The sequence below is a fragment of the Neurospora tetrasperma genome, assembly GCF_000213175.1.
Source record: "Neurospora tetrasperma FGSC 2508 unplaced genomic scaffold NEUTE1scaffold_4, whole genome shotgun sequence".
NCBI lineage: Eukaryota > Fungi > Ascomycota > Sordariomycetes > Sordariales > Sordariaceae > Neurospora > Neurospora tetrasperma.
The window spans coordinates 4,010,012-4,022,279 of NW_009799102.1; the positions used below are offsets into that span (position 1 = coordinate 4,010,012).

At 50.7% G+C, this 12,268-nt stretch overlaps 3 protein-coding genes across 3 annotated transcripts; 2 read left to right on the top strand and 1 right to left on the bottom strand.

Annotated features, from left to right (window-relative positions):
• Positions 1 to 1,250: 1,250 nt before the first annotated feature.
• On the top strand, positions 1,251 to 2,404 carry NEUTE1DRAFT_45266 (uncharacterized protein; the record flags this gene model as incomplete). Its single annotated transcript, XM_009853333.1, has 2 exons — positions 1,251 to 2,125; positions 2,185 to 2,404. 2 exons carry the CDS (start codon positions 1,251 to 1,253, stop codon positions 2,402 to 2,404), a joined length of 1,095 nt encoding a protein of 364 aa, XP_009851635.1.
• A 1,438-nt stretch (positions 2,405 to 3,842) lies between these two features.
• On the bottom strand, positions 3,843 to 5,727 carry NEUTE1DRAFT_111482 (uncharacterized protein; the record flags this gene model as incomplete). Its single annotated transcript, XM_009854343.1, has 7 exons — positions 3,843 to 3,897; positions 4,418 to 4,485; positions 4,640 to 4,699; positions 4,873 to 4,972; positions 5,101 to 5,161; positions 5,532 to 5,622; positions 5,692 to 5,727. 7 exons carry the CDS (start codon positions 5,725 to 5,727, stop codon positions 3,843 to 3,845), a joined length of 471 nt encoding a protein of 156 aa, XP_009852645.1.
• Positions 5,728 to 8,212: 2,485 nt separating this feature from the next.
• NEUTE1DRAFT_147570 (uncharacterized protein) lies at positions 8,213 to 11,687 on the top strand (the record flags this gene model as incomplete). Its single annotated transcript, XM_009854344.1, has 1 exon — positions 8,213 to 11,687. One exon carries the CDS (start codon positions 8,213 to 8,215, stop codon positions 11,678 to 11,680), a length of 3,468 nt encoding a protein of 1,155 aa, XP_009852646.1.
• Between the last annotated feature and the right edge of the window lie 581 nt (positions 11,688 to 12,268).

Here is a 12,268-nt window from a genome sequence, read left to right on the forward strand (position 1 = left end):
TTTCGACCCCAATGTCCCTCTGGCAGTACGTGTTGACGTCGTGGGCGTTTTCTTCCGGATGTGGAAAGTCCCAACACACTCCAGTCACTCGACATCAGGAACACAGATACCAACAGTAGGTAATCTGTTATCTCGGAGAACCAACAATCGGCTGAAATCGCCAGAGGTAACTGGCGACAAGCGTCGATCCTCATGAGCCGGATCCAAGACTGGTTGGGGCAAAGGCTTCTTCATTCCTCCAGCACCCCAGCACCATTCCAAGCAACACCTTTCCCCACAGACACTCAATATTACAGATGCTGCATGTCTTGGTCTACTCGACGATTGCTCCAGATAGTAGGCAAGGTACACTCTCCTTCAGATCAACCCCTGCATCAAGAACCCCCGGATTTGCATGATCGATGGGTAGGTGAGGATGGTTACTTTGCCGTATGCAAGTGTTTCTTCCCAGGCAGGTACCGAAAGTTGTACCTACATCCATCACTCATACTACCTCGATGTAGTGGCCAGTGGCAGCCAGATAGGGACCAGGAGGGCGGGCCTCAGAGAGAGCTGGGCTGCAGTGTCCCAATTCAGCCGGCCGTGTACAGTAGCAAGCCCTGGCTCTGATCATGTCCTACAATGGGTGGGACTTGATTCAAACCTCCAACACTCTCTCTGCTCGGCCAATTTTCCGCGTGGTAGAGGTAGTATTCTACTGTAGTCCACTGCACCGTCAAATTCCCGTGCCAAACCAAAGTGGTGAAGCTAGTGTGACTTGTTAGCCGCTTCTCCGAAATAGGCAAGCAACATGCACACACATCTCCCGTCCTTCTCAGGCTGTCCCCAGTCAGATCTTCCACCCCTACCCTGCAGCTGGTCTCTACCTCTAGTGTACACTACAACCACTACACTACTAGGTCTAGTCAGGTCCACAGCCAAAAAGTCCCATGCCAAACATTCCCACCCCTGCGGTTCCTACTCTCAAGTTCCCTTTATATTGACAAGACTATTCCCTCCTCCGACACTTCCTCTCCCCAGATGTCTAAGGGGTCAAACACGCTTCTTGACGATCTCCTCCTCTGGATTGCTGTATAACTAAAGGAAATCACCTCCATTGCTTTCCCCTTGTGACCCCTCGTCCACTCATTGTTTTGTTTCATTCCGTCTTTGCTACCACGATACTCTGGACAACCAACCAGTCTACATACATATTCATCATTATCAACATGGTCACCCACGCACTCTCCATGTGCGACTTGCATCTGGACATGGACCACCACCACCACGACGCTGGCTTTCTCGACTACCCGCCTTCTGCTTTCACCGGTATCAGGTCTTCCTACTCCTTTGCCTCCAACGGCCCGTTCACGCCATCATCCGGCTCGTCCACGCCTGCTCGCCACAACTCAATGGACTTCGGCCCGTCGTCTTTTGCCCCTCCGGTGGACAATGTCTTCACCCCGCCGCCTTCTTCCGTGTCTGCCTACTTTCCACTCAACATGAAAGCTGGAGATGGCTCCGACTTATTCGCACCCGGAATGCCTCTCACACCTTCTCGAACCCAAGTCAACAACAACGTTCACCCAATGCAATACTACAATGATGTCGCAACCCATTTTACATCACCTCAGCAGATGGACTACTATACGTTCCACAATGGCCTGGCTCCTTCACCTCTCGCTCCCAGCCCTGCTGTACAGGCAATCCAGCCTGGCAACACATACGATGCGTGGTCTGTCTGGGGACAAGCGGAAAGCCCCATCTTCAGCAAATTTCTCTCGCCATCGTCAAGCTCTTGCCGGTCAGTCTCAAGAGTAAAACAAGAAGGCGACATGTCTCCCATGTCGGCTGGTGGACACTCGTATCCTTCGCCCACAGAAAAGAGACAGCTTTATGTCGAAGAGGCTCGGCAAAAAACCACAGCTCTCCAAATGATCCAACGCGATGCCCCTTTGGCTCCGCGCCCCTCCATGCACATGAACGGAGAAGGCAAGCCAGAGCACGAATCACACAACCCATATGGGCCCGGGTCGATACTCATTGACCCCATTCAGAGGGTCTCTGCCAGAACCAACATCTGCGATTACCCAGGCTGTGGGAAAACATACAGGCGGTCGGAGCACCTCAAGAGGCACAAGACAAAGTAAGTCATTCCACCTCCAAAGTGTACAACACACAGGGTCAAGCTAACAGCTTAAACAGTGCTCACTCGGAAGTCCCAGTATGGTATCCCTGCAGCTTCTGCGACAAGAAGTTCAACCGACCGGATAACAGAAGACAACATCTCGGGCTCCACGCCAAGCCACGGCCCACCAAGATGAAGGGCGTCAAATATGCTCCCAAGGCCAAGGCTGCTCTGGAAGAGGAGCTGAAGAACATTCCTCGACGGAACAAGAAGCCCAAATCCGAGCATCACGCCTAGGCTGTTTGCATCAACCTACCAGGCGTTTGGAGTCTTTTTATCTCTGATTAATTTCTTATTCCTCTTCTTCTTTTCTCTTTGTTTTTTTTTCTTTTTCTTTTATTACTTTTTGGTGCTGCTGTTTTGCTTTTACTTTTCACGCAGCAATTTGTTTCATTATCGCAACATACCCCTTTTCTATATCACGACCGTCGGCGGCGCACTCAACGTGCTATGCTTCCAACAGGCTTTTTTTGGCTGGCATGGCTTTTGCTTATCTCTTTTGTCCACTGCAATACTGCATCCTATCATCTGGGGCGTTTGGAGGCTTCATACCTTATCTAATGTGTGAGATCAGTCGAGAGCGAGAGACAGAGCTGGGTCTCCATAACGAAGACCATGTATTAATCACAAGTACTGTAACACACCTGGTGCAGCCGCGGGCGATCATATACCCGGGAGGCAACAGATCCACAGATGGGAGTTGTATGGATGGGAAAGGGCGCCCTAATGGGAAGGAGGGGCACGCTTGTGCCGGCTCGGCTAGGAGGGGAAGGAAAAGCAAAGGGAAACTTAAACTAACAAAGGAAAAAGCAATTTTCCAAATGAGTATAATGTTACCAACTAAAGTCGAAACCGATTGGCCACTTTGTCACCTTGAATTTCTTCTGTTTCAATGAACGTCGGAGATTGCTTTGCAGTCCCTCTGCTGTGTGTAGTTCCACTCTTTCCCAAAAACCCGGGAGTTCCTTGCAAGTAAGTAACAACGGGAAGGAAGGAACAACCAATGGCTAAACAACCAAACGTCGTACGATCAAGGCGACGTACGACGGGGGGGGGGCAAACAACCAGCTATCAAAAACCACTACACTACACGTAAAAACCCTGTGTCTCAGATTCAGTCTCTCAACACCGACTGGGCAACTGCAAGGCACACGGCACCCCGCAATTTTTCAATATCTGCCCGAGACAAGATTCTTTGGGAGGGGGGGGGTGCTGCCCCGTTACTTACCGGTAATGGGTTGATGTAGCAGTCACTGAGCGAGAGAATGTCGAGACTCGAACCGTCTCGGCCGGGTAATAGGTGTTGCCGTTCGTAACTTATGAGTGGCCATTCGCCGTCAATAATGGGTACCTATTTTGGCCCGTTACGTCGGGCCGCTTCAGGCTCGGCACTGTACCTACCTCTAGTAGGCAGTATTAGTGGTACTAGCTTAGGTCAATGGTAGTGTAGTCGGGAGGCAGATAGGTAGGTAACTGAAGGTAGTCCCCTCAAGCTTTGAAGTATGTCTCTATCTCTAGTGTACTTGGTATACTACACACCTACGTGCTATGTAGGCCTTGTGAGCTTGTAAGCTTGTGGAACTTATTGTCAGCTTGTGGAGTTTCCAGTTGGGTGGTCGTCAGCCCAGAAGTAATAGCGCCAGGAGAAGAAGAAGAAGACATGGAAGAGTACACTTTAGAGGCGGGTTTCGTCCAATCGGTCGTCATCATTTTCTAGCGGCTTAAGTTCACTAGAGGGTACAGTAGTCTACACTTAGTTTCTTACTCGTCGGCTCCCCGGCTCCCTGGCTCCCCGGCTTTCTGGGTCCTTACCTAGTGACCGGAGGACTCAACTAGAGGACATCCCCACCTAAGTAATCTAGAGGGTACATTTACTAGTATGCGTAGTGTAGAGGTAGTAGGTATATAGTGTAGTGTAATTTTGAAGCAAGTATCCATACGTAGAAAAAGGAAAATAAGAGGCAAACTAGTGTACACTACTGCGAACATAGAGGAGGGGTCCAACCATATCCTTGGGTACGTCTCCATACCTCACTTTGCTTTTTTTTTTGGGTAGCCGTTTTTTGCTTTTTACTTTGCTTCTTTTTTTCGGTTCTCTTCTCGGTTCTCTCCTTACGGCGATAGTACCTACATCAATTAAACCTAGGAAGCCGAGCAAAAGCTACCTACTGCGGGTAAGAGATTGGAGTGAGATCTCAACTTAAACCACCAAAGGGTGTCAAGGTGAAGTTTGCGTACCTCCAGACTTACAAAACTGCCAAGAAAGACGAAATGGGGCCAAGCGGCCCTATAAGGTTGACTGGGCTTGGGTTCCATACCTAATGAGAGGTAGAGATCTATAGTGTAGTGTAGGTAGGTTCCGATAGCGAGCTGAGATGAGGGACTTGGGGGGTTTGGTGGCGATGAACATGTGAATGGGGGATGTTTTTCTTTTCTTTTCTTTCCCCTCGAGGTAGATAGGTAGGTACCTACCAGGTACGTAGTGAGGTAGTGCGCGTCGCAAGAAGAGAATAATCCCAATTCCGAACTTTGCTGGTAAACAAGAGCAATAGCATCAACCTTGTCACTAAAATGTATGTATGGCTTCATGTTGCTTAAAGGAGGTACGGATATGGTTTTCTGTGACGAGTTTGTTGAAAATGTAAAAGGCTACTAGAGTAGGTCATCATGCATAAGTCGCTTGTTCTTTCTCACTTTCTTCCTACCTTAGGTAGGTACACATAGAGGTACTTCGGTGATAAGCTACCTCTAACCGACCAACGCATCTGATAGGTCCAGTTCACCACACCAAGCCCAATCGTGAACCTGTGATTGATGTTTTGCTTTTTCACTAAGTACAGCGAACAGGCAGGTTAACGTACCCGCAAATCACGGGTCCAATTCCATCACCGGCCATAGGTCCAATGAGTAGAGGTACCTATTCTATCACTTACCGCCTTTCTGCGAAACTTGACACTTTTCTGGTCAATCTTGCGAATGATGGAACAACTGAAGCTTTACCCAGAAAGATATTAATTTTCCATTCCTGAGATGCATCTTGAGGCTGTCTATCAATTGTCAACTGGGTCTGATCACAGCAGAGATCTTGTCCTACCACATTTACCCCATACTTCTAATCGATGTTCAAAGACATTCCCGCTGCTGTTGCTGTGTGGGTGTGGGTACACAATAAGCCACCTGTCAGAGGAACGGAATCGCCTCCTCAGATGGATCAGTAGGTAGGGCCACCCGGATGGATGTTGCAGGTACCCGCGCCGCGACTGTTTTTTGTCCTGGACCTGCATAATCGGTCATTCCAGTCGTCATGGTGGTGGTACGGGTAGTGGTTGCAACCTTTTTACATTGCGACCAGTTCATCACTTACATTGATACTCTGGACAGAACGAACCCCTCGTTCGATGAAGGGAAAACAGCTGTGTCTGTTGTGTGCCTGGTGGGTTTGCCGAGGAGGGGTACTGGAGAGTTGAAAGTGGCAATGGTGTATAGCTACCTACACTGCACCACAAACTGGAAGTGAGTCAAACCTCGATTGACTTTGTTCGTCCTTTTGGGAAAGCCATCTTTGCCGATCTGTATGCCGCATTCCGGCTTCATGTGCGAATTGCGGAAGAGGTAAGTTCATGCAGTTCTGAAACCTTTAGATTGTCCACATATCGTTCATCTAAGAGCCCTTTGAGTTACAGGGTCCAGTGATCTTCCACACGCAGTAGTTTTATGCATGGGAAATGATAAACAGTCAAAAGCCGCCGAAAGGGGTTCTGTTGTTATGCATTGATGGCGATAGATGGCATGAGAAGGATCATCATTCTTGGCGAGGACTCGGTGATATCCAAGATCAGGAACATGGAAACTGACAGGTCGCCGGTGCGGATGCCAGTGATTTGCAGGCTGGTAGTCGAGAGGAGCCCATAGGAGGAGGAGGGGAATGCAAATTCCGATACTTGCCAGCCGAGAGCAAAGCTGAGAGAGGAGGGGTCCTCTTTCCCCGGACTCTCGTCGTTTCTTCTTCCATCCATCCATCATGCCATCAGTTTCCCACAGAGTTGATCGCCGATCATATCCATGGTAGGACCCCGAATTATTTTCTACGTGTTACTTTTTGCGCTTGCCCTGTTAGCTGTAGGTTACCTCTAGATAACTCTGATACCAACACGAGGAAGCTATTTTACCAACAGATGCAGCAAGTGTTATTACCCGACTTGGCGACAAACGAGATAGAAGTGTTATTTCTCCATCTGCACGACAACGCCCCGGTGAGCTTGTATAACATGGGTTTCGGGCTGCACTGTACGGTGCCGCTGGCCGGTCGAACATGCGGCGTGGCCGGCTCCTACGACGGTTAGGTAGATGACTGAGTACAAGTTGGCAGTTGGTAGCATTTGAGGAACGAAGAACGAGAAAACGAAGAAACAGATGGACGGGTACAACCAACCAACCAACAAGGCAGGTTTCGCCTCGGGTAGAGTAGCAATCTGGACCGAACGGAAGGCTCCGCTCTCACGGGGTCTAGAGTAGTATGGATCGTCACTGGGCTGGGATTCTCTAGTGAAAGGCCTCGCTCGAGGTCGTAACTGAACTGGGTCGCACAGCGCTTGGTACGTTCCAGTGACCCGGTTCTTGGTTTTTGGTGTGTAGGTACTCAACGGATGGAGTACATAACGACGGGGTCCGTCGGATGATGACCTCCAAGGATGAGTAACCGTCAAGGATGGCGTGTGTGACGGGACCAACACCGACCCTCGTGAGGCTGGCCACTCATAACGCAGAAAAGAGGCATCGTATCATGGTGTACACTACCATACTGTGTAATGTAGAGATATCCATCACCATCCTGGTTTTGATCGCCCACCATCTTCTCTTGGCATTTTCCCACTTGGGAGACTTACCCTGGAGGTGAATTCTGAATCGTGGTTGGCTAGAAAAACGAGCAGGCCGGATACGGCACTACCATACATACGCAGTATAACCAAAGATGGAGGGTGTGACGAGGCGTGCGAGGCGTGAGGAAGCTGGCTTAGTACTACTGTAGTAGCGGAAGATGGTGGTGACAGCCTGTCAAGATGGAAAACAGAATGTCAAGTGAGGGGTAACACAGACACGGGTGCTCCCAGAGCCACACGGTCATGTGTTTTCTCTCTCTTTCGCTCCGCTTAGTTGAGGTTCACGTCGGTTCGGGTAGGTGGCCCGGAGCAGTGTTGTTGCAGTGAGTGGTGATGGAGGGGCAGTTGCCGTATTGGTTGTTTGGGGCTTGGTGGCTTGAAAACATTCCACTTGGCAGATGGAGGGGTTAATTGTTAGGGTGTGTTGGGGTGGAAGGAACGCTGAGCATCGACCGTGGCTTGTCGCTTGAATTTCTGCGGCGACATCCATCTACCTCTACCTAACAATTTATCTGACGGCAGGAGCTCCTCCGTGAAGATTTTAAGTCAGGGGCAGCTATGGACCTCTAGAAGCTTCAGTTTGCTTATCTGTGTTGACCACTGTGGAAGGAGTGGTGGTGATGCTGACAGTAAATGCAAGTTTGGTGTCGCTTAACAACGGCTCACGGGAAGCCAAGCAGGCGCACAGCAGGTAGACAGTAGTGGCTGTTAGTGCAAGTATACAGCTCTCAGTGAAACTCTAACAGCTTTCGCCGCGTGTAATGGATGGGATGAACTGCTCCTGCTTGGCCATCTTGTGCATCGTGGAAGGTGCAATAGGGCGCATAGATTCTGGTGTGCAGTAGAGGTATTTAACCGTGGGTCACGGTAGTAAACCGTTAGTTAGCCTGATCAACCAACCAACACCTTTGCCCACCACCACGAACCAAGTGCAGCAGCATCCCAGACCACGGATTGCAATCGCCTCATTCACCCTTCCCTCACCACCATCACCACCAACATCGCCGGTAGCCACCAATAACGTGACTCATGCTGTCCAGTATCTCCCGCCTCCCGGAAATGGCACAACATCTCCTTTTCCGGAAATCCATCAATCCTACGACTTGCTACTCCCGGGAAGTACATTGAATTAATATTGACATCCCATCCATCAACAGCAGTCAATATGCCGGAAACAAGCCTGCCGTCATACCAGGAGGCTACCAGGACGCTGGACTGGCTGGAGCTGGTTGGCCCCTCCATCTCGATTCGGGACTATGCCCGACTCTGCCGTGTGTCGAGGCACTTTTGCGATTATTTCCTCCCCAGGCTCTGGACCGATCCGTTTGCCATGTGCTACGCCCTCGACGAGCCAACTGACAGGCTGGATGGGCGAATCCCGAGAACCGAGCTGTTCACGCAAACCGTTCCTAATGCCCGTTTGAGCACCCGTTCCCTGGTTTTCGCCTTCACTCCACGCATCAGGGACTGGCCATCCGTGCTCGACCGTTACGTGCTCTCCTCCTGGCTCCCCAACGTGCGCTGTATGACCCTGATTGACTGTCCTCCCCCAAGTGATCACGAACGTACAATCCAGTTCACGGCTAGCCAGTTTCCAACCCAACCGTATGTCGTGGCTGCCGCCAGGTGTTCTAAGCTGCGAGTACAATTGCATGACCCAGAACAATTCCGGGAAGTCGTCTACCTTGATGACTCTCGCGTTTATGATCAATATGGACGCGCCCTGCCGATCTTCAAGAGTATGCACAACTTACGCATCCTGAGGGCGACAGGCCACAATATGGGAGACTCGCACGCTACACAAATCTTGGACAAACTTTGGCAGTGGTTATGGAGTCTTGATCTGTCCAACAACCGCTTGTCCGATCGCTGTCTCCAAGCTGTCGCCAGGCATGGCTTCTGGGGTTCTCGGCGGCTCGGGAGACGTCAGGATGACGGATCATGCTCATGTGCTGGCCGCGGCCATCGTCACGAACTGGAGGGTTCTGTATGCTCGAGCAAGATGGGTCTCTTCATTCACGAAACACCCTGGACCGAGGACTTGCGTTTGTATCATGCCCGGAGGTATCATGAGGACAGCCCCGAATATGTATTCAGGGCAAACCCGTTCGACACTATCCCAGAGTATGAAAAAGTAAGAAAGAGAGCCTTCGATGACTCGCTTGATGCTGTCATCAAAGCCATCTGCTTGGAGAAGGATATCTCGTCGATTCGCCGTCTCGAAATATGTCAACGTCCCCTTTGGGGTGTCACTCATCTCTACCTCAATCAGAATCCTATGATCACAGCCAAAGGCTTCAAGTTATTAATGGAGCTTGGGCTCGAGCAGCTGCAGCGGTTTGAGTGCGACTCGATGCTGTGTATGACTGAAGCCGACATGTCTCAATTCAACGAGTACTACCATGACTCCAGGGCCGTACCATCATCCGTGTCTGGCTGCAAGACCCAGGCTCTAGCCGGAATTTTGGGTCTCTCTCATCTGTTCCGCCCTGTCTTTTCTAACCTGCAGATATTACGTATCCATCACTCCTTGGTCACAAATCTACCCTCACTGGTGGGATTCGATGATCTATCTGCCCTGGAGAAGATATGGTTCGCCGAAACCTTCCTCCTCCCTCGAGCCGACCTAGTCTTTCCCAACCCCTTTCATCCAGACATGAACCCTTGGCTGAGTTCCCTGACCTTGACGCACATCCCACGGTACTCTACCGGGCCTTTGATTGAGCGACTCAAGGGATTGTTGAAAGCTGCATGGTTTCAGGAACAGACAATCGCCAAGCTGAGGGCAGAGTATCGCCGTGTCCAATCACGTCATCCACCCCCACTGCTTACCGGACTGCGCAAGATCTTTCTCGAGTTTGATGTGGACCTGCGTGAAAAGCAAGGGAAGGACCATACGGGAACTGCTGGATTGGAGGGTTTTGATGCTGAAGCTTTGCTCAATAGCGGTGCTACTGAGGAGTTCAACACATTTGGGGGATTTACTTGCAGCAGCAACAGCAACGGCACAAGCGGCCCATCAACTTCGTCCGCTGTGAGACACGTCAATGCCAACAACAACGGTACGACAAGGTCCTGGCGGCAACAACCGCAACACGGCTCAGAATTGGACCGACTAGGCACCGAGACACCATGGGTCCGAGCGGTGCTACAGTCCCGACACCAGAAATGGCCACAGGAAGTTGAACGACGGGCGCATGAAAACCTTGATTGGAATCAGCCGATCTACGTGACATCCATCTCCAAGGCGGCGTCTGGGAAGACCAATGTATTCGTTGGGTATCATCATGAAGGTCACAACCAACCGGTGCTCAACAACAACGACGGCGCGTCCTCGTCTAAGCTGGCATCACCATCAGTTCAGAATCTGTACGATCCATGGCAATCCCCCTACCTTTCACAAGAACAAGCCCGAGAACCACAAGCGCTTTCTCCATTATCAGAAAGGATACAGAGACGAGCCAACTCCCTACTCCCCCAACCACCCGCCTACACGGCTTGGCCCATTCCCCCATCCACCCCATTACCGCCACCAGCAGAAACTCCAGACCTACTAACCCCCGTTCCCCCCTGTTACACCTCCTTCCCCTTCTTCCTCTCCCCCCAAGAGAAGCAAGCCTCCATCAGCACTTACAATCTCCTCATTTCCCGCGTGTTGTGGTTGCATCCGAACAGCGTCCGTGACCCTGGCGATAGGGCGGATCCCTCAGCTGCTGGTCATGCTGGTCCTGCTGGGTCCCCTACTGCTGGCCTCGATGCTTCCAGTAGTTTCAATGCCTCCAGCATGTTTGATGCTTATGAAGGTCCTCGTGGTCCCGGTGATATTGAGCGAGATAATGAGCTACTACGAGTCTTTGGTCCCATCATGGCTGCAACACCGAGTATGGTGAGGGCAGGGGTGCCAACACAGTCTCTTCCGCGGGCAGCGGGTGAAGGGGGTGAAATGCGTCGTGAACGATTATATCGACCTGATCATATCGTACGGCGGCAGATGGAACAAGATGTGCGTCAAGCTGCGGAAAGTCGAGCGAGGGCAGCGGCGGCGGCGAGAGAAGGAGTAGGAGCAGGATGCTATGTATTCTGGTCAGCTTGGAAAGCCGGTCTTTTCGGGGATGTTGTCTTTCCGAGTTTTCCGGTTTCTTCGTCTACGTCTTCTGTTTCTCGGGATGGGTACGGTGGGTTGAACGGTCACGGTGAAAGTCAGGACACTGGGGATTTCTCTGGCGGGAGAATGGCTGGTGGTGATGGTGTTGGTGGACAAGACAGCGAGGCAAACACTAGCAACGCAGCAAAGCCAGAGAGAGAAAACAGCGCAAGCAAGCGAAATCTCTTGAGAAAAGACATGCGCCGTCCTACGCAGGAGGAACTGGGGCAGATGAAGGATGTGATTGAGGAGCTCAAGAAGTTTAGGCGTTTGACTGGTGGTGGAGGCAGTAGTAAGAGTCATTGTTCCAAGGACAAGGGGAAGGGAAAACAAAAGGCCATGGCCGTGACTGCGGATGATAGGTCTCCTGGTGGAAATTATCAAGAGGGTGATGAGCAAGATGAAGACAGCAAATGGGCAGGTAAACATTGGATGGGTGAGTTGAAAGTTATTAGGAAACAACCGGAACCGGAGGGAGGGGGCTTTTAGGGGAGGGACCTCTAGATTTGTCCAGATGCCTAGAGATCGATTGGATGGATACCTATACCAGAAAATAGCGAGTGTAAGAGAGAGAGAGAGAGAGAGAGAGAGCGGAATGGTTATAAAGTAAGGATAGATGGACGGTACACATGTATTTAGAATGTTAGAACTAGTAGCAGCAGCAGCAGCAGCGTAGTAGTCTAGAAGTATGGTTAAATTTGCATGATTGTCTGTTTTTCCAATATCTGTTTCCATCAATACCACTTCTCTAGGTACCTGTTGTACAGGCACCTAAGCTCCATGTCGCTTGGCCAAAGGCCTGTCTACCCCTGGTGTTGTGCTATAGGTGGATGGGATGGATGGAATTTAGTTAAAGCGATGAAGGTGATCAAAGAGATAGATAGGTAGATGCTCTAGTAGAGACTTTCGTGTCTAGTGTCCAGTGTTCAGTGTCTACTGTCCCTACTTAGGTACTCTCGGGATGACTTACTCGATACATCATTTGAACCAACCCTTCCGCTACTTCTTCACTTCATTCACTTCAGTTACCACATCAACTGGCCAATACATGCATGCACTGTCGATAGTAGGTGCCTT